This window comes from Mustelus asterias, unplaced genomic scaffold (assembly GCF_964213995.1).
Source record: "Mustelus asterias unplaced genomic scaffold, sMusAst1.hap1.1 HAP1_SCAFFOLD_79, whole genome shotgun sequence".
Taxonomy (NCBI): domain Eukaryota; kingdom Metazoa; phylum Chordata; class Chondrichthyes; order Carcharhiniformes; family Triakidae; genus Mustelus; species Mustelus asterias.
The window spans coordinates 343667-371360 of NW_027590137.1; the positions used below are offsets into that span (position 1 = coordinate 343667).

Consider the following 27694-nt stretch of genomic DNA (forward strand, 5'->3'; position numbering starts at 1 on the left):
TCCTCAGACTGTGACCCCCGGTTCTGGACTCCATCGCAAACATCCTCCCTGCATCTATCCTGTCTCGACCTGTTAGAATTTCATAAGTCTCTTTGAGATTCCCCCCTCATTCATCTGAACTCCAGCGAAAACAATCCAAACCCAGTCAGTCTCTCCTCATACATCAGTCCTGCGATTCCCTGAGTGTTCCAGTGACCCGACTGTGGAAAGAGCTTTAACCAGTTACACAGCCTGAAAAAACATCATAGCATTCACAGTGCGGAGAAATGTACATGTGTTTTGTGTGAGGCTCCAACTGATTGTCCAATCTGGAGAGACAAATGAATAACTGAATCATGGAGAAAGCATGGACATATGATGATTGTGGGATGGGATTAATGTTCCCATTTGAACTGGGAAATGATCAATGCAGTCACACTGCGGAGGGACCGTTCACCTTCTCCATGTGTGGAGATGGATTTACTCAGTTATCCAGTCTGTCGACACACCAGCCAGTTCGTTCCGGGGAGAGGCCGTTCAGATGCTCCATGTGTGGGAAGGAATTTGCTGACTCATGTGACCTGCTGGCGCATGAGCAAGTTCACACTGAAGAGAGCGCATTCACCAGGCCTGTGTGTGGCAACCGATTCACTCAGTCAAACCAGCTCACTGAACATCAACATGTACACAGTGATCAGAGACTTTTTAAATGTTCTGACTGTGAGAAGAGCTTTAAAAGCAAAAAATATCTGCAAATACACCAACGACTTCACAGTGGGGAGAGACTGCTCAGCTGGTCTGAGTGTGGGAAGAGATTCGTTCAGTCATCTCAGTTGCTAATATACCAGCGAAGTCACAGTGGGGTGAGGCCATTCACCTGCTCTGTGTGTGGAAAGGGATTCACTCAACCACACCACCTTCGGACACACCAGCGAGTTCACACTGGGGAGAGGCCGTTCATCTGCTCTGAGTGTGGCAAGAGATTCATTCAGTCATCCCACCTTGTGACACACCAGCAGGTTCACACTGGGAACAGACATTCATCTGCTGTGAGTGTGGGAAGGGATTCACTCACTCATATCAGCTTCTGTTGCACCAGCGAATTCATACTGGGGAGAGCCCGTTCACCTGCTCTGTGTGTGCTAAGGGATTCATTCAGTCATCAGATCTACTGGTGCACCAGCGAGTTCATACTGGAGAGAGACCATTCACCTGCTCCGTATGTGGGAAAAGATTCTCTCAGTCATCGCAACTCCTGAAACACCAGAAAGTTCACACTGGGGAGAGGCCGTTCACCTGCTCTGACTGTGGGAAGGGATTCACTCAGTCATCCCATCTGCTGAGACACCAGCGAGTTCACAAATGACTGCAAGAATTAGATTCTGATTTTATTGCTGCTGTTAATCATATTGAAGACTAAATGTGTGGGTTAATCTTGAGATGTGTAAGAAAGCCACTCTCTTCCATGGTTCAGAGCTCCGAGGTATGGAACAGAAGCTCTTTACAACTGTGTTTAGAGTCAGGAAGAACAACGGTGAATGCTGGAAACGTGCTGTCAAATCAGAGATTGGTGTAAAACTGGAATCTGTTCCTGACTGAAAGTAAAACGGCAGGTTTAACTTTACAGTCTGAAAATAGTACGAAGATTGAAAATGTTTGTGTGACATTCCTGAATCTACCAATGTAAGGTAATGATAACATCAAGTTACATTTCTATCTGGAACCTTTAACCATCTCTCACCTTCCATTGACTTCACTGTGATAGAAACTGACTGTTGAAATCTGTTAACATTAGAAACCTATTTATAAATAATTTGAGGGTTTTTTACAGTTGGGATCTTTCTCTGTTCTCTCCACTCAAGGTATTAGGTACCAGACTTTCTCCTGTGAGTATCCAGCTGGAGTATTGGGCTCTGATGTGTTTCTTTGTTCATCGTATTGACTCTAAATATTGAACCTTGTGGTTTCAGCCGCTGATAATCAAGCTCCCAACAACAGATTGTCTTTTACTGACTTTATTAACAGCACTGCAATAATACAGAGAGAGTAATTCCTCACATGGTTCCAGTACTCAGTGACGTACGTTTTTTTAATTCATTCATGGGATGTGGATGTCACTGGCTTGGCCAGCATTTAGTACCCACCCTAATTACCCTTGAACTGAGCGGATTGCTAGGCTATTGCAGAGGGCATTTAAGAGTAAACCACATTGCTGTGGATCTAGAGTCAAAGATGTGCCAGACCAGGTAAGGACGGCAGATTTCCTTCCCTTAACGATATTAGTGAACCAGATGTCTTTTTTTTACAACAATTGACAGCATGGTCATTAGACCATGGTTCATGAGTGCTCACCTGATGAAGGGGCAGCGCTCCGAAAGCTAGTGACTTGTGCTACCAAATAAACCTGTTGGACTTTAACCTGGTGTTGTAAGACCTCTTACTGTGGCTCCTGTTAAATACAGAGCAGCACAGGAACACACTGACAGACAGTGTCTCATGAGCCTGCATGTTCCTGTTAAACACAGAGCAGTACAGGAACAGATATTCAAGAGGTGGCTGGATATGGCCCTTGGGGCGAATGGGATCAAAGGTTATGTGGAAAAAGCAGGATTAGGCTATTGAGTTGGATGATTGTAAAGAATGGCGGAGCAGGCTCGAAGGGGCAAGTGGGCTCCTCCTGCTCCTATCTTCTATGTTTCTATTAACACACTGACTGTGTAACAGTGTCTCATGAGTCTGCAGGCTCCTGTTAAATACAGAGCTGTACAGGAACACACTGAGTGTAACACAGTCTCATTAGTCTGCAGGCTCCTGTTAAATACAGAGCAGTACAGCAGCACACTGACAGTGTAAGAGTCTCATCAGCCTGCAGGCTCCTGTTAAATACAGAGCTGTACAGGAACACACTGAGTGTAACACAGTCTCATTAGTCTGCAGGCTCCTGTTAAATACAGAGCTGTACAGGAACACACTGAGTGTAACACAGTCTCATCAGCCTGCAGGCTCCTGTTACATACAGAGCAGCACAGGAACACACTGACAGTGTTACATTGTCTCATCAGTCTGCAGGTTCCTGTTAAATTTGCTGAGACGATTTCAATTTAAACCAGGTTTGCAGGCATCATGTTCCATTCACATGTCAAAGAAGAGAGAGATGTTTTGGGACAGGGGTGAAGTCCAAGAGTCAAAAACAACAAGCAAACTTGGTTTTAGCTTTATTGATCACAGGACTGTGACCGATAACTTCCCTGGATCCCAGCACCAGGAGAGAGACTCTGGAAAATATGGGGAGCTGAGAATTGTCCACGAGAATAACCGAAGGCGTGAGAACTGAAATAATCGAGAGTTCGAAATGAGAAAAGGCCCCAAAATGAAGCTGGTAGCAGGACATCAATTAGTCTCCTCTTCCATTGGAGAAATATTAACACAGCACTGCGCATTTCCATAAAAACTGACTTAGTGACATTTATCTAGAATATCAATAACTCCTATAACAGGGTTGGAGTTTAACATGAGCAGAAACACACAATGGAAGTGATTGACAGAATCCCACCCTTGCACAAAAACTTACTGATGTCTCAATAGGTGTTGTGACTGAATAAGTCCCTTCCCACAGACAGAGCAAGTGAGCATCCACTCTTCAACACAAATGCATTGGTGTGTCTGCAACTCACTCTTCTCATTCGTAATGTTTAAAAAGTAATTTTTCAGTGTGAACATGTTGATGCAAACTGAGCGTGTCTAACCGAGTGAATTCCTTCCCACACTTGGAGCAAGGGAACGGCCTCTCCCCAGTGTGAACTCGCTGATGCCTCAGCAGGGTGGATGACTGAATGAATCCTTTCCCACACACTGAGCAGGTGAACGGCCTTTTTCCCGTGTGAGTCTGCTGGTATCTCATCAGTGTGGCTGACTGAGTGAATCCCTTCCCACACACAGAGCAGATGAACGGCCTCTCTCCAGTGTGTGTGTGTTGGTGCTGTTTCAAGTGCTTTTTGCTCTTAAAGCTCTTCTCACAGTTGGAACATTTTAAATGTCTCTTATTGGAATGAGAGCGTTGGTGTGACTGCAGGTGTTGTGACTGAACAAAACCTTTTCCACACACACAGCAGATGAATGGTCTCTCCTGTGTGACTGCGACGATGAGTTTCGAGATGGGATGGATAATTGAATCCCTTCCCACAGTCCTCACATTTCCATGGTTTCTCCATAGTGCCAGTGTCCTTGTATCTCTCCAGGTTGGATGATCAGTTGAAGTCTTGTCCACACACACAACATATGTACACTTTCTCCCAGCTGTGAATGGTGTGATGTTTCTTCAGGCTGTGTAACTGGTTTAAGCTTTTTCCACAGTCAGTTCACTGGAACACTCTCACTTGGGTGTGTGTCTCAGTGCTTTTCCAGTCACATTGATGTTTGAAATCTTCTCCTCCAGGCAGAACAGACAAACATTTCTCCTTCCACGTTCAATGTCTCAGGATATTCAGGTCCAAATAAGCCGATACTCAATCTGATTTTTATGTGATGTTTTCTCACCTCACCTGTAAAAGGAGTTAACAAAAATCGTCACGGTCAATCGAGATAGAAATTCAGTCCAAAGATGTGCGAGTTAGGTTGATTGGCCATGCTAAAAAAAAATTGCCCTTAGTGTCCTGAGATGCGAAGGTTAGAGGGATTATTGGGTAAATATGTAGGGATTTGGGTGTAGGGCCTGGGTGGGATTGTGGTCGGTGCAGACTCGATGGGCCGAATGGGCTCTTTCTGTACTGTAGGGTTTCTATGATTCTATGAAATTCTGAACAGACAATTCGAGTTTGTCTGGAACATATTTTCCTCTCTTGTTCCCCCAAATCAGTAAATCCCTGTACCACACACTCTCCCTCCTCCCTGGGCTGAAATCCAAACCCATCTCACCATTTCTTTCCTCCACTCCCAGTTTTCTCCCTCCCTCTCCTCTGTCTGGGTTCAGTTCTCCAGCTGCTGTCTGCCGAATGACAATAAAACCAATGGGTCTTATTGGGGGTGTTGGGGCCTCCAGCGGGTGTTTGTGAATCCTCCCCGCCCACCTCCCAGGGTTTCCTTCCTTCCCAGAGATCAGTCCTCATTGATTTGAGGCCAAAGTGTAACCTCTTATTTATTGTCCCCCTCCCCCATCCTCTGATGTGAACCATCCTCCAGTGGCTGAGCCAGGATGGGGCCGTTAACCTGGGCCTGTTCCCGGGAGGGAGGGAGGGAGGGAGAAGCACCGCAGCTGCAAACCAGGGAGCTGACAATGATTCTGAAGGGTTTGCGGATCCACAAAGTGTTTCCAAATCCTCCCAGCCACCGCCTAACGCTGACTCCGCTTCTCCGGGACAAACAAGCGCCAAGGACAGCAATGACACTGCGCATGCTCCACATCACAATGCCCGGGGATTGATTGACAGCAACTCCGGACCAATAGGAAGAGGGGGCGGGGCTGGTGGAGCTAGCATGAGCGGCTGGTCCTCCATGCAATCGGAGGGAATGGGGGGCGGGGCTGAGGTGTCCCCATGGAACGCACAATAAGGGGTTCGCATGCGCAGTAATGTTACAGTCTGGAGCATGCGCAGGAAGCAACGGCGTTTGCAGTACGCACAGTGTGGGTGATAGCAATCGGAGCGAAGTTCCTCTGTCTCATCAGCAGCCGGTAAGGATGCGGAAACATAGAGGGAGCAATGGAACCGCCGGATGGACGTAGAGGGTTTCTAAATACCTGGTCAAGGCCTCAAATCTCGAAAATGAGCCCGTCGGTCTGTGTTTGCAGCTTCCGGTCTTTTTCCCGAGACGAGGCTCAGGTTAACGGCCGCCATCTTGATTCAGCAGGGAGGAGAGCGCATGCTCTCGGTGACGCAACATCAAGTGGGCGGGGCTTCATGTTTCTGCTTCCCCTCCAGGTCCTAGCTCCTGGTTCGATAGCACAACGTGCAATAGGTTTTTAAACAGCTTCACCCACCCTCAGGCTGCAGCTGCTGTTTGCAGCCTCGATGAGTCCATGGGCCATGTACATATTCAGTCTGAGAGTTGCAAACTCTGTATAGTTGCCTGAAGCGGTTACACAGCTTTTGGTTACACTTCAGCCCCAGGCTCCTCATGTTTACATAGAAACATACATAGAAAATAGAAGTTGGGAGTCGGCCATTCGGCCCTTCGAGCGTGCGCCGCCATTCATTATTGTCATGGCTGATTATCAAATTCAATACCCTGATCCCTGTCGCCCCAAGAGATTTATCTCATTGAAATCAGACTCTACTTCCACTTTTGAAGAACGTGAATCCAAAGATTCATGACCCTCTGAGAGAAAAACATCTCATCTCTGTTTTCAATGGGCAATGCTGTTTTTTAAAACAGCGACTCCCTCGATTCTCCCCTGAGAGTAAACATCCTCTCCAGATCCAAGGGAGAAAATGCTGGAAAGTCTCAGCAGGTCAGGCAGCACCTTTTCTCCCCCTTTGCTTCGCCTTTCCCCCTTTTTCTCAATTTTACCTCCCTCCAATCCACCCCCCGCCCCCCACATCTTCATCCATCACAACTTCTTCAGCTTCTCTGCTGTTTGGCCATTCACACTTTCTATTCTCTCTATAGACTGCCATTAGCATCCTTTCCCCTGGTTCCTGTGGCTTGGACCCATCTTTCATTCCCTCACAGTGTAAATATCTCCCACTTTCTATGCCTTTTTTATGCTTTGACAAAAGGTCATCTGGACTCGAAGCTTCAACTCTTTTCTCTCCTCACAGATGCTGCCAGACCTCCTGAGATTTTCCAGCATTTTCTCTTTTGGTTTCAGATTCCAGCATCCGCAGTAATTTGCTTTTACCCTTCTCTCCATATCCACCCTGTCAAGAGTTTTCAGAATCTTGAAGGTTTAAATTAAGTTGCCTCTTACTCTTTTGAAGTCAAGCAGAAGCTAAACTCAAGCAGAGCCTGTCTCACTGCTCCTCATCAGACAATCCACCTATTCCAGGTATTAGTCTACTAAACCTTCTATGAACTGCTTCTCATAAAGCAGTTAAGGAATAATATGCACTCATATTTTTTCTTAAATAAGGAAACCAATAATGTACACACTGCTCTAGATATGTCTAACCAATGCCCTGTGCAACTGAAACATAACTTCACTGCTTTTACTCAATTCCCCTCATAATAAATAATAGCTTTCTGAATTACTTGTACCTGAGACAATATTGCGATTTTCTATCGTGATGGATTTTAGACACTTTTTCTTAAACAGGGGGTTAGAAAGGGAGGATTTACACACAACAAGCTCAAACCAAGAGAAAAATGTTGTCTCTTCTGATATAGGCTTTCTGAATGGGATAAGTAGGTAGATGTGAATGGAATGTTTCCACTTGTTGGTGTTTCCAATACTGGGAACCATGAACAGACAACAGAGACGAATAAATCAAACAGGAGGAGATATTTATTTCTTCAGACAGTTGTTAGAATATGGAACTCACTGCGACTGGAAGTGGTTGAGACAAATACTTTAGATGCTTTAAAAAGGAAACCAGATGAGAACATGAGAGAAAAAGGATTAAAAAGTTGAGCTGAAAAGCTGAGTTGAGGTGAGCAGAATGAGAGGAGATTTGTGTGGATTAGAAATTCCAGTACAGATCAGGGCAGGGGTGGGGTGGCGGCGGAGGCAGTGGCACAGTGGAGCTATCGCTGGACTAGCAACCCAGAGACCCAGGATAATGTTCTGGGGACCGAGGTTCGAATCCCACCACAGCAGATGGTGAAATTTAAATTCAATTAAAAGTCTGATATTGACCATGAAACCATTGTTGATTGTCGTAAAAGCCCATCTGGTTCACTGATGTCCTTTAAGGATGGAAATCTGCTGGCCTTAACTGGTCTGGCCTACATGTGACCCACAGCAATGTGGTTGACTCTCAAATGCCCTGTGAAATGGAGGGCAGTTGGGGATGGGCAATAAATGCTGTCCCAGTCGGCGACACCCACACCCCGTTAAAAATGAATTTTAAAAAATAGACTGGCCTGTTTGTGTTTTGTGTATCTCATGTATTCATAGAATCCCTACAGTGCAGAAGGAGGCCTTTCAGACCACCCCACCCAGGCATATTCCCGTAACCCCACATATTTACCCCGCTAATCTCCCTAACCTACACATCTTGGGACAGAAAGGGGCAACCACCTAACCTGAACATCTTTGGAGAGTGGGAGGGAACCGGAGCACCCGGAGGAAACCCACACAGACACGAGGAGAATGTGCAAACTCCATACAGACAGGTAACCAAGGCTACAATCGAACCCAGGTCCCTGGTGCTGTGAGGCAGGAGTACTAACCACTCTGCCATCCATGTAATTCTTTGTAAACTTATTTTGCAGGAAATTGAAGAGAAGGATCTGCAGTCTGGATGATCGAATCTCACGTCAGACAGAGTCAATCGGTTCATCGGGATCTGAAAATTTGTGCATCTGAAGGGATTTAATTGACCATCTCAGTTGGAAACTGGTGAGAATCCGTTCATCTGCTCCTCGTATGGGAAGGGATTGATCAGCTGGTAAACATGCTGACACGACAGCGAGCTCGCAACAGTGAGAGTTCATTCACCTGCTCCGTGTGTGGGAAGAAATTCATGTGTTCGTCCAACCTGCTGGCTCACCAACTCGATCACATTATTCAGAAGCCTCTTCAAAGCTCTGACTCTGGGGACAGCGTTGAGACGTCTGAGGAACAGGCCCAACACCAGCTCCTTCACATTGACGAGAGACCGTTCAGCTGCTCCCACTGCGGGAAGAGGTTCAGCCAGTCCTCCCGCCTTGCAGAGCACCAGCTCCTTCACACACACGAGAGACCGTTCAGCTGCACTCATTGTGGAGAGTCATTCAGTGACTCAGTGCATCTCACTGAGCACCAACAAGTTCACACCAAGGACAGGCCATTCAGCTGCTCCCAGTGTGGGAAGAGATTCACTCAGTCCTCCCACTGCACCGTTCACCAACTGGTTCATTCTCAGAAGAGACATTTTAAATGCTTTAAATGTGAGAAGACCTTCAAAAGAAGGATTAGTCTGCTGAGACACCAGGGCACTCACACCGGGGAGAAGCCGTACCCCTGTTCTGTTTGTGGGAAGAGATTTGCTCATTCATCTCATCTTCTGACACACAAGCGAGTTCACACTGGGGAGAGGCCTTTCCTCTGCTCCCTGTGTGGGAAGAAATTCACTCGATTTTCACGCCTTTTGACACACAAGAGTATTCACACTGGAGGGAAACCATTCACCTCCTCAATGTGTAGAAAGGAAGAAGTTCAATCAACTGACCAGCTGACACACCAACAAGTTCACACTGGGGAGAAGCTGTTCACCTGCTCGGTGTGTGGGAAGGAATTCACTCGGTCTTACTATCTTCTGAGGCACCGGCGAGTTCACACTGGGGAGAGGCCATTCCTCTGCTCCGTGTGTGGGAAGATGTTTCCTTGTTCATCCCAGCTTGTGATGCACGAGCGTGTTCACACAGGGGAGAGGCCTTACGCTTGCCCTGTGTGCGGGAAAGCATTTGCTTCTTCACAACACCTGCTGAGACATCGGCCTGTTCACACCGGGGAGAGGGCGTTCATCTGCTCCGAGTGTGGGAAGGCTTTCACCGAGTCATCCAGCCTCCGGACACACCGCCGCACTCACACAGGGGAGAAGCCGTTCTCCTGCTCCATTTGTGGCAAGAGATTCACTCAGTCGTCTGACCTGCTGAGACACCAATACATTCACACAGGGGACAGGCCGTTCACCTGCTCTGTGTGTGGGAAGGGATTCATTGATTCATCCTGCCTGCAGAGACACCAGCGAGTTCACACCGGGGAGAGACCGTTCACCTGCTCTGTGTGTGGGAAGGGATACACTCAGGTATCCAGCCTGCAGAGACACCAGCGAGTTCACACTGGGACAGAACCGTTCGCCTGCTCCCTGTGTGGGAAGGGATTCACTGATCCATCCCGCCTGCAGAGACACCAGCGAGTTCACACTGGGGCAAAACCTTTCAACTGCTCCATGTGTGGGAAGGGATTTAATCAGTATTACAGCCTGCTGAAACATAGACGACTTCATGTGTGACCGGCAAAGTTGGATTCTGTTGTTTCTGCGCCCTGAGATAAACAATAACAATTGGATCAATAGTTGAGGCAGTGGCACAGTGGAATTATCATTGGACTCAGGGTAAGGCTCTGGGGACCCAGGTTCGAATTCCACCACAGGCAATGGTGAAATTTGTATTCAATTAAAATCTCGAATTAAAAGTCTAATGACAAACCTTAACCATTGTTGATCGTTGTCAAAACCACTCTGGTTCAGTCATGTCCTTTCGGGAAGGAAACCTGCCATCCTTACTTGGTCTGGCCTACATGTGACTCCAGACCCACAGCAATGTGGTTGACTCTCAAATGCCCTCTGAAATGGAGGGCAGTTAGAGATGGGCAAGGAATGCTGGCCCAGCCAGTGACGCCTATATCCAGTAAAAATTAATTTAAAAAAGTTCCTCAGTATCTCAGTAACCTCCTCCAGCCCCACAACACTCTGTGTAAATACAAGTTGTTGCTGATTATGCCCTGAGATAGAAAATGTGAACCCGATTCCCCTCGTCCACCAACACAGCAACTTCTTCATAAAAATTGAAGCACATGGGATTGGGGTGAATGTATTGAGATTGAAAACTTGTTGGCAGACAGGAAATAGAGTAAGATTAAACAGGTCTTTTTCCAACTGGCAGGCAGTGATTATTGGGGTAATGCAGGATCAGTGCTGAGACCCCAGCTAGTCACCTGCCATGGGTCTTCTGTTTTTCTTTCCCTGTTTACAATGCATCATTTTTAAATTGTTGCTTCTTAATATTCTGATTTAAAACCATGGATAAGCTCAAACCACTTTTGGATAACCTGTGACTCCCTGATCAAGAATCTTACCGACCACTGCATGCCATTCTGGTCACCGTATTATAAAAAAGATATCTCTGCACTGGAGAAGGGTACAGAGATGATTTTTAATGATGATACCAGAAATGTAGAAAACAGCTCACCACCACCTTCTCAAGGTCAATCTGAGGTTAGCAATAAATGCTGGCCAAGCTCGCGATGTCCACATCCCATAAATGATTTTTAAACTGTGTGTTTGGTTATCTATCAGGAAAGGATTGTCACGCTCACACTTTCTTGAAAAATTAAGGCTGAGGGGGAACCTAACAGAGGGCTTCAAAATTATAAAAGGTTTTGAAATAATGTTTCTTCTTTTGGAGAAAGGCAAAACTGGAGACCATCAATACAAGACAGTCGCCAAGAAACCCAATAGGAAATCCAAGATAAATTTCTCCACCCAAAGAGTGGTGAGAATATGGAAATCATGACCACAGGGAGTGAAATGAACAGTATCGATGTCTTTCAGGGGAAGCTCAACAAGTATTTGTGTGTGATTTTATAATTCATTCAGGATTTATTTCATAAAAACTAAGAACAGTAAGGTAACAGGAGATATTTTGAGGTATCTGAGAGTCTCTCTGTGTGTGAGGGTGTCTGTGAGTGTGTGTGTGAGGGTGTCTGTGAGTGTGTGTGTGAGGGTGTCTGTGAGTGTGTGTGTAAGGGTGTCTGTGAGTGTGTGTGTTACTTCTCATTGGTTTCACACCAACATTCCTCTTTCTGAGCAGACATTCTGGCCCCTGATAAACCCATTGAGTGATTTGAATGGTACAATTCAGAGATTCTTCATCCAGGGTGAAACCACAGGCTGACTGTGTGCTGTGTAAAACCTGACATCTACACAACCTAATCCCACTTCTCCTGGAACAACGTGAAGTGACTACAATTTTCCAGATTGATTTCTTTGCTCTCAATATTCTTTCAGATAGTTCATAAATTCCATGAGTACGTTATCCTTTAACACACCTGTGGTGTCCAGTTTAAATACTTTCCTCAGTCTGACCAACATATAGCAATGGGATTGCTGCTATTACAGGAATCCATTCTGTAAATCTGATTCCTGGCTCTCTGGAGTAATGCATTGATCCAGACTTTCCCACTTAACACCAATCCATATCCCCATCTGAGTTCCAGATTTTAATATGATTTCTCAAAACACAGGCAGCAAAGTGGCACAGTGATCAGCAGCGCCAGGGACCTGAGTTCAATTCTGGCCTCAGGTGTTACAAGGAAGCTTACATTAACACTGCAATGAAGTTACTGTGAAAATCCCCTAGTCGTCACGCTTGGCGCCTGTTCAGGTGCACTGAAGGAGAATTTAGCACGGCCAATGCAGCTAAGCAGCATGTCTTTCGGACTGTGGGAGGAAACCTGAGCACCCAGAGGAAACCCATGCAGCTACAGAGAGAACGTGCAAACTCCACACAGTCACCCAAGACTGGAATTGAACCGGATCCCTGGCACTCTGAGGTAGCAGTGCTAACCACTGTGCCAGAGCTCTCTGTGTGGAGTTTGCACGTTCTCCCTGTGTCTGCATGAGTTTGCTCAGAGTGCTCCAATTTCATCCCACACTCCAAAGATGTGCAGGTTAGGTGGATTGGCCATGGCAAATTGCCCCTTAGTGTATGGGTTGGGGGAATTAATGGGGTAAATACATGTCACACAAAATCCTTCTTCATCTCAAACTATAAATCTCTGTCCCCACAGACTTCCTCTTTCCTAAAGTAAAGTTTATTTATAAGTCACAAGTAAGGCTTACATTAACACTGCAATGAAGTTACTGTGAAATTCCCCTAATTGCCACCATCCGGCGCCTGTTCGGGTCAATGCACCTAATCAGCATGTCTTTCAGACTGTGGGAGGAAACTGGAGCACGTGGAGGAAACTCATGCAGGCCTATTGATACGATTGATTGTAACACTATCCTCCACCTTTTTCCCCAGTTCTCCTCCCCTGAAGGTGCTGACTCTCGGGATCAGTTTCACACTCACCTGCTGCCTTCCCCAATGTCACCCAAGTGTCTAAATCTTTCCACCTGAAGTTAACAAACTGTTTTGTAAAGGGGACATCCCAATCCAATCCAGTGACTCCCCACGTGTACTTTGTGTCAGGGTGGGGTCACTGCGCCCCCCACTCCCACTTTCCATCACAGTCCCAGGAGTTTCGAGACTGGGCTCCGGATGAGTAATGGCGGCCGCAGCTCCCACAATCGCCCACGATGGAGAAACCGCTCTATCCACCACGCGGGCGGGCCACATTGGGCTGCGCATGTCCAGAGGAGAGGGGAAGCTGCGCATGTGCAAAGAGATCTCACCTCCTCCTCCTCCCCCCCCCCCCCCCCCCCCCCCCCCCCCCCACGACACTCATGCTGAAGTGTTGACCAATTGAAAGAGTTGGAGGACCGGAAGGACTCTGGTTCTCCAGTCAATCAGAGTGCGGGCGTTTTGTGAATGAACATGGAGATGCAGTCAGACAAAATCTTCCTGCTCTCTCTAATATCTGTGAGTAAAATACTTTCTTTTCTCCCCCTTTCAATTTATTTTCTCATTCTGGGGAAAATTGGGGACTTGCAGCAACTGAAGGGAATGAAGTGAATCCAGTCTGTACATTCCACACATTTTTACTCCAGTAATGGAGACATTTATCTATCTGGCAGCCTGCATGGAGATTTTCAGCTCTCTGTGTCCAGGACAGGAAGCAGTGAGCATGGATCTGTCAATCAGCCTCAATCAGCACCTTCAGGAGAATTGGGAGGGTGAACATTCGATACAGCGGAGTGAGAATGGAGGGAGAGTGTGTGGGATGGAGATTTTATAAAGAACAGAAGTTACCCATCCCTAACAAAAACTGATCAAATTAAAACAATTAGGTTGAGGAATATAACAAAAAAAAGATGAAGTTTAAATTAAGTTTGTGTTGTTACTGAATGTATTGTTGTCATTTTGTTGTTACCACACTGTATTCACCTCAATGCTTGTGGAACCTGTGTAGCGAGCAGGAATTGTTTAAACTAAGAATTTCTTCTTTCATTTTGATCAGCGAGAGGACATTATATTCTGTGAAATCTGCCTCAAGAATAAGGCTGATTAGTTCAGTCTGAGTGTGAAAGAAAGATACAGGGGGCGATCTTACCGGCTCGACTCGCCGCTCCATTAGACCGGTGAGCCAGGAAGATAGCGTGCGAGACTGGCTGGGAGTTTTGCTAGTGCAGTTCGGGTGGGTTTAAACTAATATGGCAGGGGGGGTGGGGATCAAAAAATTAGGTCTACAAGTGTAGAGGCTGGGGACGAGCTTGGGGCCAGGACAAGGCTGGCAAAGAAGAAGAGCACTCTGGGGGAGGATGACCTCACTGGGCCTGGAGGTCTGGAGTGCATCTACTTCAATGCAAGGAGCGTCGCATGTAAGACAGACGAACTTAGGGCCTTAATGCTTACGAGGAATTTGGATGTTTTTGCGGTGACAGAGACTTGGTTGAAAGAGGGGCAGGACTGGCAGCTGAATATTCCAGGGTACAAGTGTTTTAGGTGAGACAGTGGAGGGGCCAAAAGAGGTGGGGGAGTAGCAGTATTAGTTAGAGAGCATATTACAGCGGTGCAGAGGGAGGACAATTCAGAGGGGTCGTGTAATGAGTCACTGTGGGTGGAGCTCAGAAACAGGAAGGGCGCAGTCACTATGTTGGGGGTATACTACAGGCCCCCCAACAGCCCAAGGGAAGTGGAAGAACGGATATGTCAGGAGATAATGGATAGGTGCAGGAAAAATAGGGTTGCTGTAGTGGGAGACTTCAATTTCCCTGGTATAGACTGGAAATCGCGTAGGGCTGGGAGTCAGAATGGGGAGGCATTTGTAAAATGCGTACAGGAAGGTTCTTTGGAACAATATGTAGATAGCCCGACGAGAGAGGGGGGTATACTGGACCTGGTACTGGGGAATGAGCCTGGTCAGGTCTTCAAAGTTTCGGTAGGGGAACATGTGGCAAATAGTGACCACAATTCTGTTAGCTTCAGGATAGAGATGGAAAAGGATGAGTGGTGTCCCAAGGGTAAGGTGTTGGATTGGGGGAAGGCTAACTTTAGTGGGATTAGGCAGAATTTGGCAGATGTTGATTGGGAGAGGCTGTTTGAGGGTAAATCCACATCTGGCATGTGGGAGTCTTTTAAGGAACAGTTGTTAGGGCTGCAGGATAGGCATGTGCCTGTAAAAAAGAAGGATAGGAAGGGTAGGATTCGAGAACCGTGGATAACCAGGGAAATTGAGCGATTGGTCATGAAGAAAAGAGTGGTGTACGTTAGGTCCAGGCAGCTAAAAACGGAGGGAGCTCTGGAGGAGTACAAAGAAAGTAGGAAAGAACTCAAACGAGGAATTAGAAGGGCAAAAAGGGGTCACGAAACGTCCTTGGCAGACAGGATTAAGGAGAATCCCAAGGCATTTTATTCATACGTTAGGAACAAAAGGGTTGTCAGGGAAAAAATCGGACCTCTCAGGGACAAAAGTGGGGAATTATGCTTAGAGCCCAAAGAAGTAGGGGAGATCCTAAATGAATACATTGCATCGGTATTCACAAAGGAGAGGGATGTGTTGACTGGGAGTGTCTCGGAGGGGAGTGTTGACCCGTTAGAGAAAATCTCCATTACAAGGGAGGAAGTGTTAGGTTTTTTAGGGAATATAATGACTGACAAATCCCCAGGGCCTGATGGAATCTATCCCAGGCTGCTCAGGGAGACGAGAGATGAAATCGCTGGGCCTCTGACGCAAATCTTTGTCTCGTCAGTGGACACAGGTGAGGTCCCAGAGGATTGGAGGATAGCTAATGTGGTCCCATTATTTAAGAAGGGTAGGAAGGATAACCCGGGAAATTATAGGCCGGTGAGCTTGACATCCGTGGTGGGGAAGTTGTTGGAGAGGATTCTTAGAGATAGGATGTATGCGCATTTAGAAAGGAATAAACTCATTAATGATAGTCAGCATGGTTTTGTGAGAGGGAGTCATGCATCACTAACCTGGTGGAGTTTTTTTGAAGAAGTGACTAGAATGGTTGATGAGGGAAGGGCCGTGGATGTCGTCTGTATGGGCTTTAGTAAAGCATTTGACAAAGTCCCTCATGGTAGGTTGGTGCAAAAGGTTGGATCTCATGGGATAAAGGGGGAGGTGGCTAGATGGGTGGAGAACTGGCTTGGTCACAGAAGACAGAGGGTGGTAGTGGAAGGGTCTTTTTCTGGCTTGATGCCTGTGACTAGTGGTGTTCCGCAGGGCTCTGTATTGGGACCTCTGCTGTTTGTGATTTATATAAACGATCTGGAAGAAGGTGTAACTGGGGTGATCAGTAAGTTTGCGGATGACATGAAAATGGTTGGACTTGCAGATAGTGAGGAGCATTGTCAGAGGCTACAGAAGGATATAGTTAGGCTGGAAATTTGGGCAAAGAAATGGCAGATGGAGTTCAATCCAGATAAATGCGAAGTGATGCATTTTGGAGGAACTAACGTCGGGGGGAGCTGTAAGATAAATGGCAGAACCATAAAGGGTGTAGATATGCAGAGGGACCTAGGTGTGCAAGTCCACAGATCCTTGAAGGTGCCGTCACAAGTGGAGAAGGTGGTGAATAAGGCATATGGCATGCTTGCCTTTATAGGACGGGGCATAGAGTATAAAAGTTGGGGTCTGATGTTGCAGTTGTATAGAACGTTGGTTCGGCCGCATTTGCAATACTGCGCCCAGTTCTGGTTGCCACACTACCAGAAGGACGTGGAGGCTTTAGAGAGAGTGCAGAGGAGGTTTACCAGGATGTTGCCTGGTATGGAACGGCTTAGTTATGAGGAGAGATTGGGTAAACTGGGGTTGTTCTCACTGGAAAGACCGAGGATGAGGGGTGACCTAATAGAGGTGTATAAAATTATGAAAGGCATAGATAGGGTGAACGGTGGGAAGCTTTTTCCCAGGTCAGTGGTGACATTCACAAGGGGTCATAGGTTCAAGGTGATGGGGGGGAGGTTTAACACGGATATCAGAAGGACGTATTTTACACAGAGGGTGATGGGGGCCTGGAATGCCGGGCAAGGTGGTGGAGGCGGACACACTGGGAACATTTCAGACTTATCTAGACAGCCACATGAATGGAGTGGGAATGGAGGGATACAAAAGAATGGTCTAGTTTAGACCAGGGAGCGGCGTGGGCTTGGAGGGCCGAAGGGCCTGTTCCTGTGCTGTATTATTCTTTGTTCTTTTATTAGATATTGCTGTTCAAAATTTATAATCTCTATGATTTAATATTTGTTGAAGGCGATCGCAGGCAGCAGATTAATCATTAATTCCACTCCAACTCAAAGCTATGGGGATATATTTATAATTTAGCTCATTTCACAATAAAACCCACACACCAAGCTTCAGATTTGCTTCTGTTACTATTTTAGTGCAGGTGTTATTATTTAAGCAGGTGGATTAGGGTGAGATTGACACCAACTCTTCATGGTCTCAGTCTGTCTCTGTGTTTGTGAGTGTGTGATAGTGTGTATGTCTGTGTGTCTCTGTTTGTCTGCATGCGTCTGTGAATGTGTTTGTGTGTGTCTGACAGTTTGCCTGTAGCTGTTTGTCTGAGATAGTGTATATCTGCATATGTATTTGTGAGTTTCCCTGTGTCTGTAAATGTGTGTGCCTGCAAGTTTTCTTGTTGCTGTTTCTGAGATTGTTATTGAGTCTGTGAATTGGTTCATCTGCATTAAAGTATATTCCAATAAAAAATAATAGCAACAAGAAAAATACAGCAGCACAATTCTTCAATAAGATCCTTTCATCGTCTGAGAAATCAATGGTCTCCCAGATAGAGACCTCACAGCACAAGAGGGAGCTCGCTCACTGTGTCTGTGTGTTCACTGCAGCAGGAGGAGGGTGGAATGAAGGAGTCTTGTGTTATTGTCAACCTTTTCATGTTTAATAAATATCTTTGTTAAAAGTAAATTGGCCATTCAGTGACTCTGTTCATCCACATTTCTAAAACAAAATGATAAAAGTTATGGTCACTTGAGCCAGGGTTTTATTCTTGGACCCTCCTGTCCAATAGTAACACCAGCTGGGATTGTAACATTCCATCTCCTCTCAGCAGCTCATCTTGTCCAGGAAACCCACCTTCTGTTCTCTTCACCCAATTCCCACTAAACTGCTTTCAGATTTGGGTGAGTTTGTACAAAATAGATAAAGGTGGATATTCAAGACACTTAAGTGAATAAAGGCACAAGATTCCAGATTTTGAACAAATATAATAAACTTTTCCATATGCTGTGAGAAAGGGAAAACAACTCACAATATGCCGAAGGTAAAACATTCAAGGACTTTAGAGAGGATGGGGAGATGGGATGGTAGTTTACACGGCATGTGTCAAGGATATTTTATAGAGAAGTGGGTGACGATATTGGATTTGGAGGAGAGGGAGCTATTGACAATATCAGCTAATATGAAGAAGTCATGTTGTCAGTAGCTCAGTGGGAATAGGATTGAGGGATCAGGAGATGGGTCTCATGGATAAGATGAGTTATAAGAGGACATGAGGGGAGGCAGGAGAGAAACTGCAGAAAGATGAGAGTTCAGAGCTCAGACAAAGGGAAGCGTTAGAGGAGGTTTGGTCCAGTGGGTTAGGGGAAGGAGGGAAGCAGTAGAGATGGCTGATTGGATTGTCTCAAACTTAGTGACAAAGAAGATCATGAGTTTTATTCCCAATGAGCACTTGCGGGGAAGTAAGCTGGAAGAGGGACAAAGGGAGAGCAACTCAGAAGGAATTCAGTTGTGCTGATGATGTTAAAAAGATTCACAGTACTGACCACATAGCTAATTTATTTGACTTTTATTCAGAATATTAAACCACATAACTGACAGGAGTTCATTAACATCAACAAAAACAAATCCAATTAACATATTAGAGTCCTGGATAGTATCAACAGTAGATTCCAATCACTGTGGTTACTCATGAATTCTTTGGTGTTTAAGCAGGTAGGATGACTGAGTGAATCCCTTCCCACACTCAGAGCAGGTGAATGGCCTCGCCCCAGTGTGAACTCGCTGGTGTTGCAGCAGGTGGGATGACCGAGTGAATCCCTTTCCACACTCGGAGCAGGTGAATGGCCTTTCCCCAGTGTGAGCTCGCTTGTGTCTCAGTAGGCTGGAGGACTGAATTAATCCCTTCCCACATTCAGAGCAGGTGAATGGCCTTTCCCCAGTGTGGGTGCGCTGGTGTAGAATGAGGTCATATGATCGCCTGAACCCAGCCTCACAGTGAGAACACCTGAATGGTCTCTCATCAGTGTGAACACGTTGATGGGACATCAGTTCACTAGAACTTTTATAGCACTTCCTACAGTCAGAGCATTGAAAAGGTCTCTCTCCAGTGTGAATACGCTGGTGTCTCAGTAGATGGGATGACCGAGTGAATCCCTTCCCACAGTAGGAGCAGGTGAATGGCCTCTCCCCAGTGTGAGTGCGCTGGTGTCTCAGTAGATGGGATGACCGAGTGAATCCTTTTCCACACTCGGAGCAGGTGAATGGCCTCTCCCCAGTGTGAGTGCGCTGGTGTGTCAGTAGATCGGATGACCGAGTGAATCCTTTTCCACACTCGGAGCAGGTGAATGGCCTCTCCCCAGTGTGAGTGCACTGGTGTGTCAGTAGATAGGATGACCGAGTGAATCCTTTTCCACACTCGGAGCAGGTGAATGGCCTCTCCCCAGTGTGGATGCGCTGGTGTACAGTGAGGTGATGTGAATGCCTGAACCCAGTCCCACAGTAAGGGCACCTGAATGGTCTCTCATCAGTGTGAACACGTTGATGGGACATCAGTTCCCAAGAACTTTTGAAGCACTTCCCACAGTCTGAGCATTTAAAAGTGTGAACCCGCTGATGAGTAAGTAGGTGGGATGACAGAGCGAATCCCTTTCCACACTCAGAGCAGGTGAACGGTCTCTCCCCAGTGTGACTGCGCTGATGAGTTTCCAGCTGGGATGGGGAATTGAATTCCCTCCCACAGTCCTCACATTTCTGCAGTTTTTCCATGGAGTGGCTGCATTTATGTTTTGCCAGACCAGATGATCGGCTGAAGCCTCGTCCACACACAGAACACATGGACAGTGTCTATCCACTGTGAACGGTGCTTTTTCTTTCCATGTTCGAAATCCACTGATAATCAGTTACAATACATTGAGCGACACTGGCAGATCCTGATCTATTTATTTTCAGTTTCCAGACTGCAAATCGTCCGCTTCTAGTCCCTGTGAAACTGATTTAAAACAGAAAAAAGGGGATTGAGAGAGAACCCAGAGAGAATAGAACTCAGAAAAAAGCAACAATAAAAAAACCCCACACAGGAGGCAGGAACCGAGTTCTGCATCCAACATGCAGCCTGATTCAAACCGACTCCTAACTACTTCTAAACTCGAACCTCTAAAACAATAAAACAGAAACAAAACTCTGTAGAGACTGTATCTGGGATAAAGAAAATAAATCTTGGAGATATTCATCAGGCCAGGCAGCCTGTGAGAGTCACAAACAGAATTGAGGGTTCAGGTTGCTGACCTGCCCTCAGTCTGCAATGAAACATTTAGAATCAGTCACTGACTAATGGCGGTCACAATTCCCACAATGCTTTGCGCTCAGAAACCCCTCTATTCAAAAGTTGTTCACCGTAATTCACTAATCATAGAATCCTTACAGTGCAGAAAGAGGCCATTCGACCCATCGAGTCTCTACTGACTCTCTGACAGAGTATCTTTCCCAGGCACACACTCTATCTCGGTAACCCCACGCATTTGCCCTGTTAATCCCCCGACTGACCTTTCTCTTCACACACTCTGCAACTGCAACATTATGTTCTGCACCCGACTCTTTTCCTTTCCCTCTATGCACTTTATCAAGTTATGTTTTCTTTCTGTATAGCACGGAAGAAATATTAAATTTCACTGTATCCCAGAATGTGCGACAATAATAAATCAAATCAGACCCTCCACACCTTGGGACACTCAGGGACAGGTTTAACATGGTCAATCCAGCTAACATCCTTGGGCTGTGCGAGTAAACCAGAGCATCCAGAGGGAGATTGTGCAAACTCCATACATGAGGTGGAGATGCCGATGTTGGACTCGGGTTGGCGCAGGAAGAAGTCTCACAACAGCAGGTTAAAGTCCAACAGGTTTATTTGGAACCACGAGCTTTCTGAGCGCTGAAGGAGTAGCTTTGAAAAAGGGTCATCTGGACTCGAAACGTCAGCCCTTTTCTCTCCTTACAGATGTACCAGACCTGCTGAAAATTTTCCAGCATTTTCTCTTTTGATTTCAGATTCCAGTGTCCGCAGTAATTTGCTTTGATTCCAAATAAACTTATTGGACTTCAACCTGGTGTTGTGAGACTTCTTACTGTGCAAACTCCACACAGTCAACTATCCAGGGCTGGAATCGAACCCTGGCGCTATGAGGCAGCAGTGCTAATCACTGTGTCACAGTGAGGGTAGTCTGCTGCCACTTTCAAGCGATAACAATGGGCTGGATGTTGCTCAGGGTGCGGAGCACTGCAGCAAAGTACAGAGAGACAGAGACAGAGCAGCAAACTGGACTGAGAAATGGAGTCTGCAGACTGGAACTGGCAGCATGAGGAGAGGTTATTTAGTCTAACACTCACAGCAATCTACAACCCACCCCCATTACCGAGACCGTGAGACAGAGATTACAAACACTCACCAACACAGCTCCACTGAAACGTCCCAGGAAAAAAGAGGGAATCTGTGGCAGTTTCTGTCCTGAAATAGCCCCGGGACTGTCACTCAAACCCCCAACCCGGCCCAGTTCACAGCTCAGCCTCTCAGCTTGCAGCTTCCTGCACCTTGAGCCAACCCTGTCCAGGTGTGGGAGGTCTGTGGAACCACAGAGTGGGGGGAGGGGGTGACCTCCTGCTGTGTCCCAAATAGTTTCTCCTTCCCCTCTCCCTTGGCGCTCTCAATGTGGATGTGTTGAGGTACATTGCAGAGCCTCACTGAGCTGTGGCTGTACCTTATCCTGGGTCACCCCCTCCTCCTGGGTTCAGTGTGTGTGAACTCGCTGTTTCTTTCCCTGATGAACCTTCAGTTAAACACAAACAGAAAGTGCTGGAAAACCTCAGCGGGTCTGACAGCATCTGTGATCATCCAGACTCGAAACATTAACTCTATTCTCTCTCCACAGATGCTGTGAGACCTGTTGAGATTTCCAGCATTTTCTGTTTCTGTTTCAGATTCCAGCATCCGCAGTATTTTGCTTTTATCTTCATTTAAACAAGCATTCTTTGATGGCCTTTACCCCATTGCTCCTTTCCAGAGCTTCCCACCTTCTGCTATTGTCCCTGACTCCCACATTAATTCTGTCATTCCTCCCCTTTACCCCGCTCACCCTGTCTAAAGTCAGGCTCAGAGTTTTACCGCCATCTCCCCCTCCCCCAGCTCCCACATCCCAACACCCGGAATCTCTAACCCAGCGGTTCCAGTTTGTCTGGTTTGAGTTCAGATTTGCCGCAGCACCGACAGGATTTCACTTCAAACCAGCCGGAACTGACTGCTCACAAATCCCAAAATGTTTCTCCAGCAGCCCTGGCTTGTTAATGTTGTTTAAAGTCAGCGCCCAAATGCAGTTACTCTCAGTTTAAAAACTTCTCCGTTTAATCTAAGGTATTATTCGCGCCAGACACAAATCTAAAACAGTGAACTTTATCCCCCCACCCTGACCCGAGCTGGAGTGTCCCGAGGAAGAGACTTCTGTTCCGGGTCTGACAATTCTTACACATTCTCTGTGACATAAAACAGAAAACGCTGGAAATATTCATGAATGAAAGCAAATTACTGCTTTTGTCAAGAGGGTCATCTGGACTCGAAACGGCAGCTCTTTTCTCTACTTACAGATGCTGCCAGACCTGCTGAGATTTTCCAGCATTTTCTCTTTTGGCTGGAAATACTCAACAAGTCAGGCAGCCTCTGTGGAGCGAGAAACAGACTGAATGTGACCTGTCATCGGAACTGGGAAATATATTTCCCGCAACTGAAAGAGACACTTTACAGCCTTCAGAACAAAACTGAGCTCAACAATTTTACACCACAATCTCTGCCCCCATTGTGTTCTGTGTTTCGTTGTTGCTTTTTTCACCTCTTGTTTTCTTTTACTTTGTATTCAGACTACTGCTATTCACACCTCATCCAGAATATTTTTTGTGGCTTTACTTGTCCCATTACCACTCGCTTTGGTCTTGGGCCGTGAATCATTTTGTCAGTTTGCAAATCTTTTATTTTGTTCTTCCCCATCTCCCTCTCTCCCTCCTTCACAGGCCTGGCTTTCTCTGTGTGGCACTAGAGAATGAACTAGACTTGAGACGTTTGAGACAGAGAGATTGAAATGTTTTTTTCTCTCAGAGGGTCTTTGGTTTCTCTTCCCCAGAGAGCAGTGAAGACAGAGTCATTGAATGTTTTTAAGACTGATTAAATGGATAAAAGCAAATTACTGTGGATGCTGGAATCTGAAACCAAAAGAGAAAATGCTGGAAAATCTCAGCAGATCTGGCAGCATCTGTAAAGAGAGAAAAGAGCGGACGTTTCGAGTCCAGACGACCCTTTGTCAAAGCTAAAAGGCATAGAAAGTGAGAGATATTTATACTGCAGGGTGAGGGAATGAAAAATGAGTCACAGCTACAGAAACTCGGGTAAAGAGCTGCTAATGGCATCCATCGAGAGAATAAAGGGTGTGAATGGCCAACGGCAGAGAAACTAAAATCAGCTGTGACAGATGAAGATGTGGAGGGAGGGGGAGAGGGAATGGGTAGGAGAGAGGTAAAATGGGAAAAGAGGGGAAGGGAAATAAAAGGGGGAGAAAAGGTAAGGAAAGGATGGATGGATTCTTGATTGACAAGAGAGTCTAAGGGTTTTTTTTGGGGGGGCGGGTGTTGGGGGTAGACAGGAAAGTGGAGTTGTGGTCACAATCAGCTCAGCCGGGATCTTATCAAATGCTGGAGTAGAGGGGCCACTGCTGCTCCGGATTCATGTGGGTGTTTGACTGTATGTTTCACTCTGTTTCTGCCTCCACAGAAGCTGCCGGGCCTGGTGACTATTTGGGGCTTTGACTATTTTTATTTCAGATTTGAAGCATCTGCAGGATATTCTGTTCATGCAAACCCAACACATCTTTCATTGTTTGATGCAGAGCAGTGCGTGTGCACGGTGCTCCCTGTCAACAGGAGAGAATGTTGTGAATTTCTATCCTGGATTGACAGGGATGGATTGTGTAAATTAATTTTATCTGGGTTAGAAGGGAAGGATTTACACACACAAAGTTCAAAACCCTGTTTCTTATTTCAATATTGGATATATGTGTCGCTGGTAAGGTCGCTGCATTTCAAACAGAGCTTGCGAGTGTTTTGAAGTGTTTTCTTTAAAAGTCCCCTTCACTCCTGTGCTACTCAGGAGAAGATTTCACATTCACATTCTCCAGGATAGAGGGGCAAGAGAACGGGCAGCACAGTGGCACAGTGTTCAGCACCACTGCCTCACAGCACCAGGGAAATCATAGAAGCCCTACAGTACAGAAAGAGGCCATTTGGCCCATCGAGTCTGCACCAACCACAATCCCACCCCACCCCTACCCCCTTTTCCCTACATATTTACCCGCTAATCCCTCTAACCTACGCATCTCAGGACACTAAGGGGCCATTTTAGCATGACCAATCAACCTAACCCACACATTTTTGGACTGTGGGAGGAAACTGGAGCACCTGGAGGAAACCCACGCAGACACGAGGAGAATGTGCAAACTCCACACACAGGGGTCCCAGGTTCAATTCTGGCCTCGGGTCACTGTCTGTGTGGAGTTTGCACGTTCTCCCCGTGTCTGCGTGGGTTTCCTCCAGGTGCCCTGGTTTCCTCCCACGGTCCAAAGATGTGTGGGCTAGGTTGATTGGCTTTGCTAAATTGCCCTTTAGTGTCAGGGGGATTAGCTGGGTAAATATGTGGGGTTACGGGAATAGGGCCTGGGTGGGATTGTGGTCGGTAAACACTCGATGGGTCAAATGGCCTCCTTCTGCACTGTAGGATTCTATGATTCAGACAAATTGCAGGTGCAGCTTTCTTCCCACCTCACTCTCACAGACTCCAGTGAAGACAGTGTGGAAAGGCTTTGGGACAAAATCAGATCTGTGATGCAGTGAACACCCACTCAGCTCATCGGGTTTGAATTGCTCAGGCCGTCACACTGGCTCAACAAGAATGACAAAGAAGTGAGCAAAATCAGAAACTGTCTCTGGATTGAATGGAGTAGTATTCCTCCTATTGAACCATTCACACTGATGTCTCACTGCCTGCACCTGTACCAGCTCTCTAACCTGACACATAGTCATATTATATGGATAAGTGGGCATAGCCTTTAGGTGTTGGTCTGTTAACTACAAGGGAACCATTTTCTTAATGGATTCATGGACATGGGCAGCGCTGGCTGGCCAGCATTTATCGCCCATCCCCAGTTGCCCTTGAGAAGGTGGCGGTGAGCTGCCTTCTTGAAACCCTGCAGTCCATGTGCTGTGGGTTCACCCACAATGCCGTTAGGGAGGGGATTCCAGGATTATGACCCGGTGACTGTGAAGGAATGGTGATACATTTCCAATTCAGCATAGTGAATGACTTGGACGGGAACTTGCAGGTGGTGGTATTCCCATGTATTTTCTGCCCTTCCGATGAAGGGTCATCTGGACTCAAAGCATTGGGTCTATTCTCTCCCCACAGATGCTGTCAGACCTGCTGAGATTTTCCACCATATTCTGTTTTTGTTTCACATTCCTGCATCGACAGTATTTGGCTTTTATCTTCTGTCCTTGTCCTTTTAGATGGAAGTGGTCGTGGCTTTGGAAGGTGCTGCCTCAGGAGCCTTGGTGAATTGCTGCAGTGCATCTTCCTTTAGCAATATACTATATCATCTCTCTGGCTTGTTCCACCAACCAAGATCCATGCATTATACATTCAGTAGATTCACTTAATACAATTTTACTTTCTTTAATAATTTGATTGATCATTTGTACGTGAGACTTTAGGGCCTGACCATATGTTGTAAATGTATGGTTAAGATCCGATCTTCAGAGTGGCTAAGTTAATGGTATTAACAACCCTGGTTGAGTCCTCATTGATTTGAGGCCAAAGTGTAACCTCTTATTTATTGTCCCCCTCCCCCATCCTCTGATGTGAACCATCCTCCAGTGGCTGAGCCAGGATGGGGCCGTTAACCTGGGCCTGTTCCCGGGAGGGAGGGAGAAGCCCCGCAGCTGCAAACCAGGGAGCTGACAATGATTCTGAAGGGTTTGCGGATCCACAAAGTGTTTCCAAATCCTCCCAGCCACCGCCTAACGCTGACTCCGCTTCTCCGGGACAAACAAGCGCCAAGGACAGCAATGACACTGCGCATGCTCCACATCACAATGCCCGGGGGCTGATTGACGGCAGCTCCGGACCAATAGGATGAGGGGGCGGGGCTGGAGGACCGAACGGGAGCGGCTGGTCCTCCAACCAATCGGAGTGAAGGAAGGGCGGGGCTGGAGCAAATATTTCAGCACCGGGTGAAGCGCTGGAGCCGGCGGTTGGAGTTTGGGGAGGATCCACAAACCCTTCAGAATCATTGTCAGCTCCCTGGTTTGCAGCTGCGGGGCTTCTCCCTCCCTCCCTCCCGGGAACAGGCCCAGGTTAACGGCCCCATCCTGGTTTGGGAGCTGGAGCATGCGCAGTGCCTGCGGCAGACGGTAAGGAGCTCGAGCGAGTGGGTTTTAAATGGAGATTTTTACAAAGACCGAGTGCAGATCCAGAGCCCGAAATAAAACCGGAAACATAAATGGAGTTTGCGGGTGGATGGTGAGGCTTTATAAACACCCGGTGTCGGCCACAGTCCCTCAATTTGCGAAGCAAATTCCTCAGACCTTCTGATGGTTTCAGGCCGGAGTTCAAATCCGCCATCTTTATAAAGGTCCGTGTACTGCAAAGCGCATGCGCATCCGCCATCTTTATTGAGGTAAATTGGAACAACGCATGCGCAGGCACCGTATTTGTTGAGGGTGAAACCAAATGAATAACCCACAGGGGACAAAAAAAAATCAGAGTTTGATTTCATAACAAAATCGATGTGTTGTTGTAAAACCGGAAGTTAGGGTTACAGCCAACAACAACTTCTATTTATATAACACCATTAATATCAGCGTGGTTAGCACTGCTGCCTCACAGCTCCAGGGACCCAGGTTCGATCCCAGCCTTGGGTCACTGTCTGTGCGGAGTTTGCATGTTATCCCTGTGACTGTGTGGGTTTCCTCTGGGTGCTCCGGTTTCCTCCCACCGCCCAAAGATGTGACGTTTAGGGGAATTGGCCATGCTATATTGCCCCTTCGTGTCCAAAGATGTGCGGGTAAGGGGGATTAGTGGGGTACAGATCAGGGGTAAAATATTCAGAGTCAGTGTAGACTTGATGGGCTAAATGGTTTCCTTCTGCACTGTAGGAATTCTTTGAGAAGTCATCCTTGTGCACTGAAAGTCGAGTCACTAATGGTGGAGTGATTAAAATAGGGAATGTGCAGGAAACCAGAATCAGCACAGTGTTAGAGGTGATTCCAGAGATAGAGAGGAACAGGCCTTGGAGTGATTTGTACAAATTAGTTGTAAGAATGCATGAAAAATACGCATTTCATTTGGATCTCATAGAATTCTACAATGCAGAGGGAGGCCATTTGGCCCATTGAGTCTGCACTGACCACAATCCCACCCAG

General features: G+C 46.7%; 4 protein-coding genes across 9 annotated transcripts in view; 3 read left to right on the forward strand and 1 right to left on the reverse strand.

Annotated features, from left to right (window-relative positions):
• LOC144483842 (uncharacterized) overlaps positions 1 to 27694 on the forward strand; it is a 156762-nt gene that overhangs the window by 127136 nt on the left and 1932 nt on the right. Inside the window, exon 1 of one of the 6 annotated variants that reach the window (XM_078202406.1) lies at positions 26476 to 26683. The exons of 1 other annotated variant lie outside the window; for it this stretch is intronic. The gene's annotated coding sequence lies outside the window, so the exon portion shown is untranslated. Of the gene's footprint in view, positions 1 to 26475; positions 26950 to 27125; positions 27337 to 27694 lie in introns of those variants that run through there. 4 more of the 6 variants (XM_078202409.1, XM_078202410.1, XM_078202407.1 and 1 more) reach the window with 4 other exon arrangements.
• LOC144483836 (uncharacterized) overlaps positions 1 to 27694 on the forward strand; it is a 284619-nt gene that overhangs the window by 15583 nt on the left and 241342 nt on the right. The gene's annotated exons all lie outside the window — the stretch shown is intronic.
• On the forward strand, positions 8529 to 10114 carry LOC144483814 (uncharacterized). The gene is made up of 2 exons (XM_078202352.1): positions 8529 to 9216; positions 9304 to 10114. The coding sequence occupies exons 1-2, from the start codon at positions 8529 to 8531 to the stop codon at positions 10068 to 10070; spliced, it is 1455 nt and encodes a 484-aa protein (XP_078058478.1). The 3' UTR covers positions 10071 to 10114.
• The window catches only part of LOC144483798 (uncharacterized), a 66263-nt gene continuing 56465 nt past the window's right edge, over positions 17897 to 27694 (reverse strand). Inside the window, exons 7-8 of the mRNA XM_078202338.1 lie at positions 18956 to 19659; positions 17897 to 17908 (exon numbers count right to left, since the gene is read on the reverse strand). Coding sequence (XP_078058464.1) covers positions 17897 to 17908; positions 18956 to 19659 — 716 coding nt within the window. The remainder of the gene's footprint in view (positions 17909 to 18955; positions 19660 to 27694) is intronic.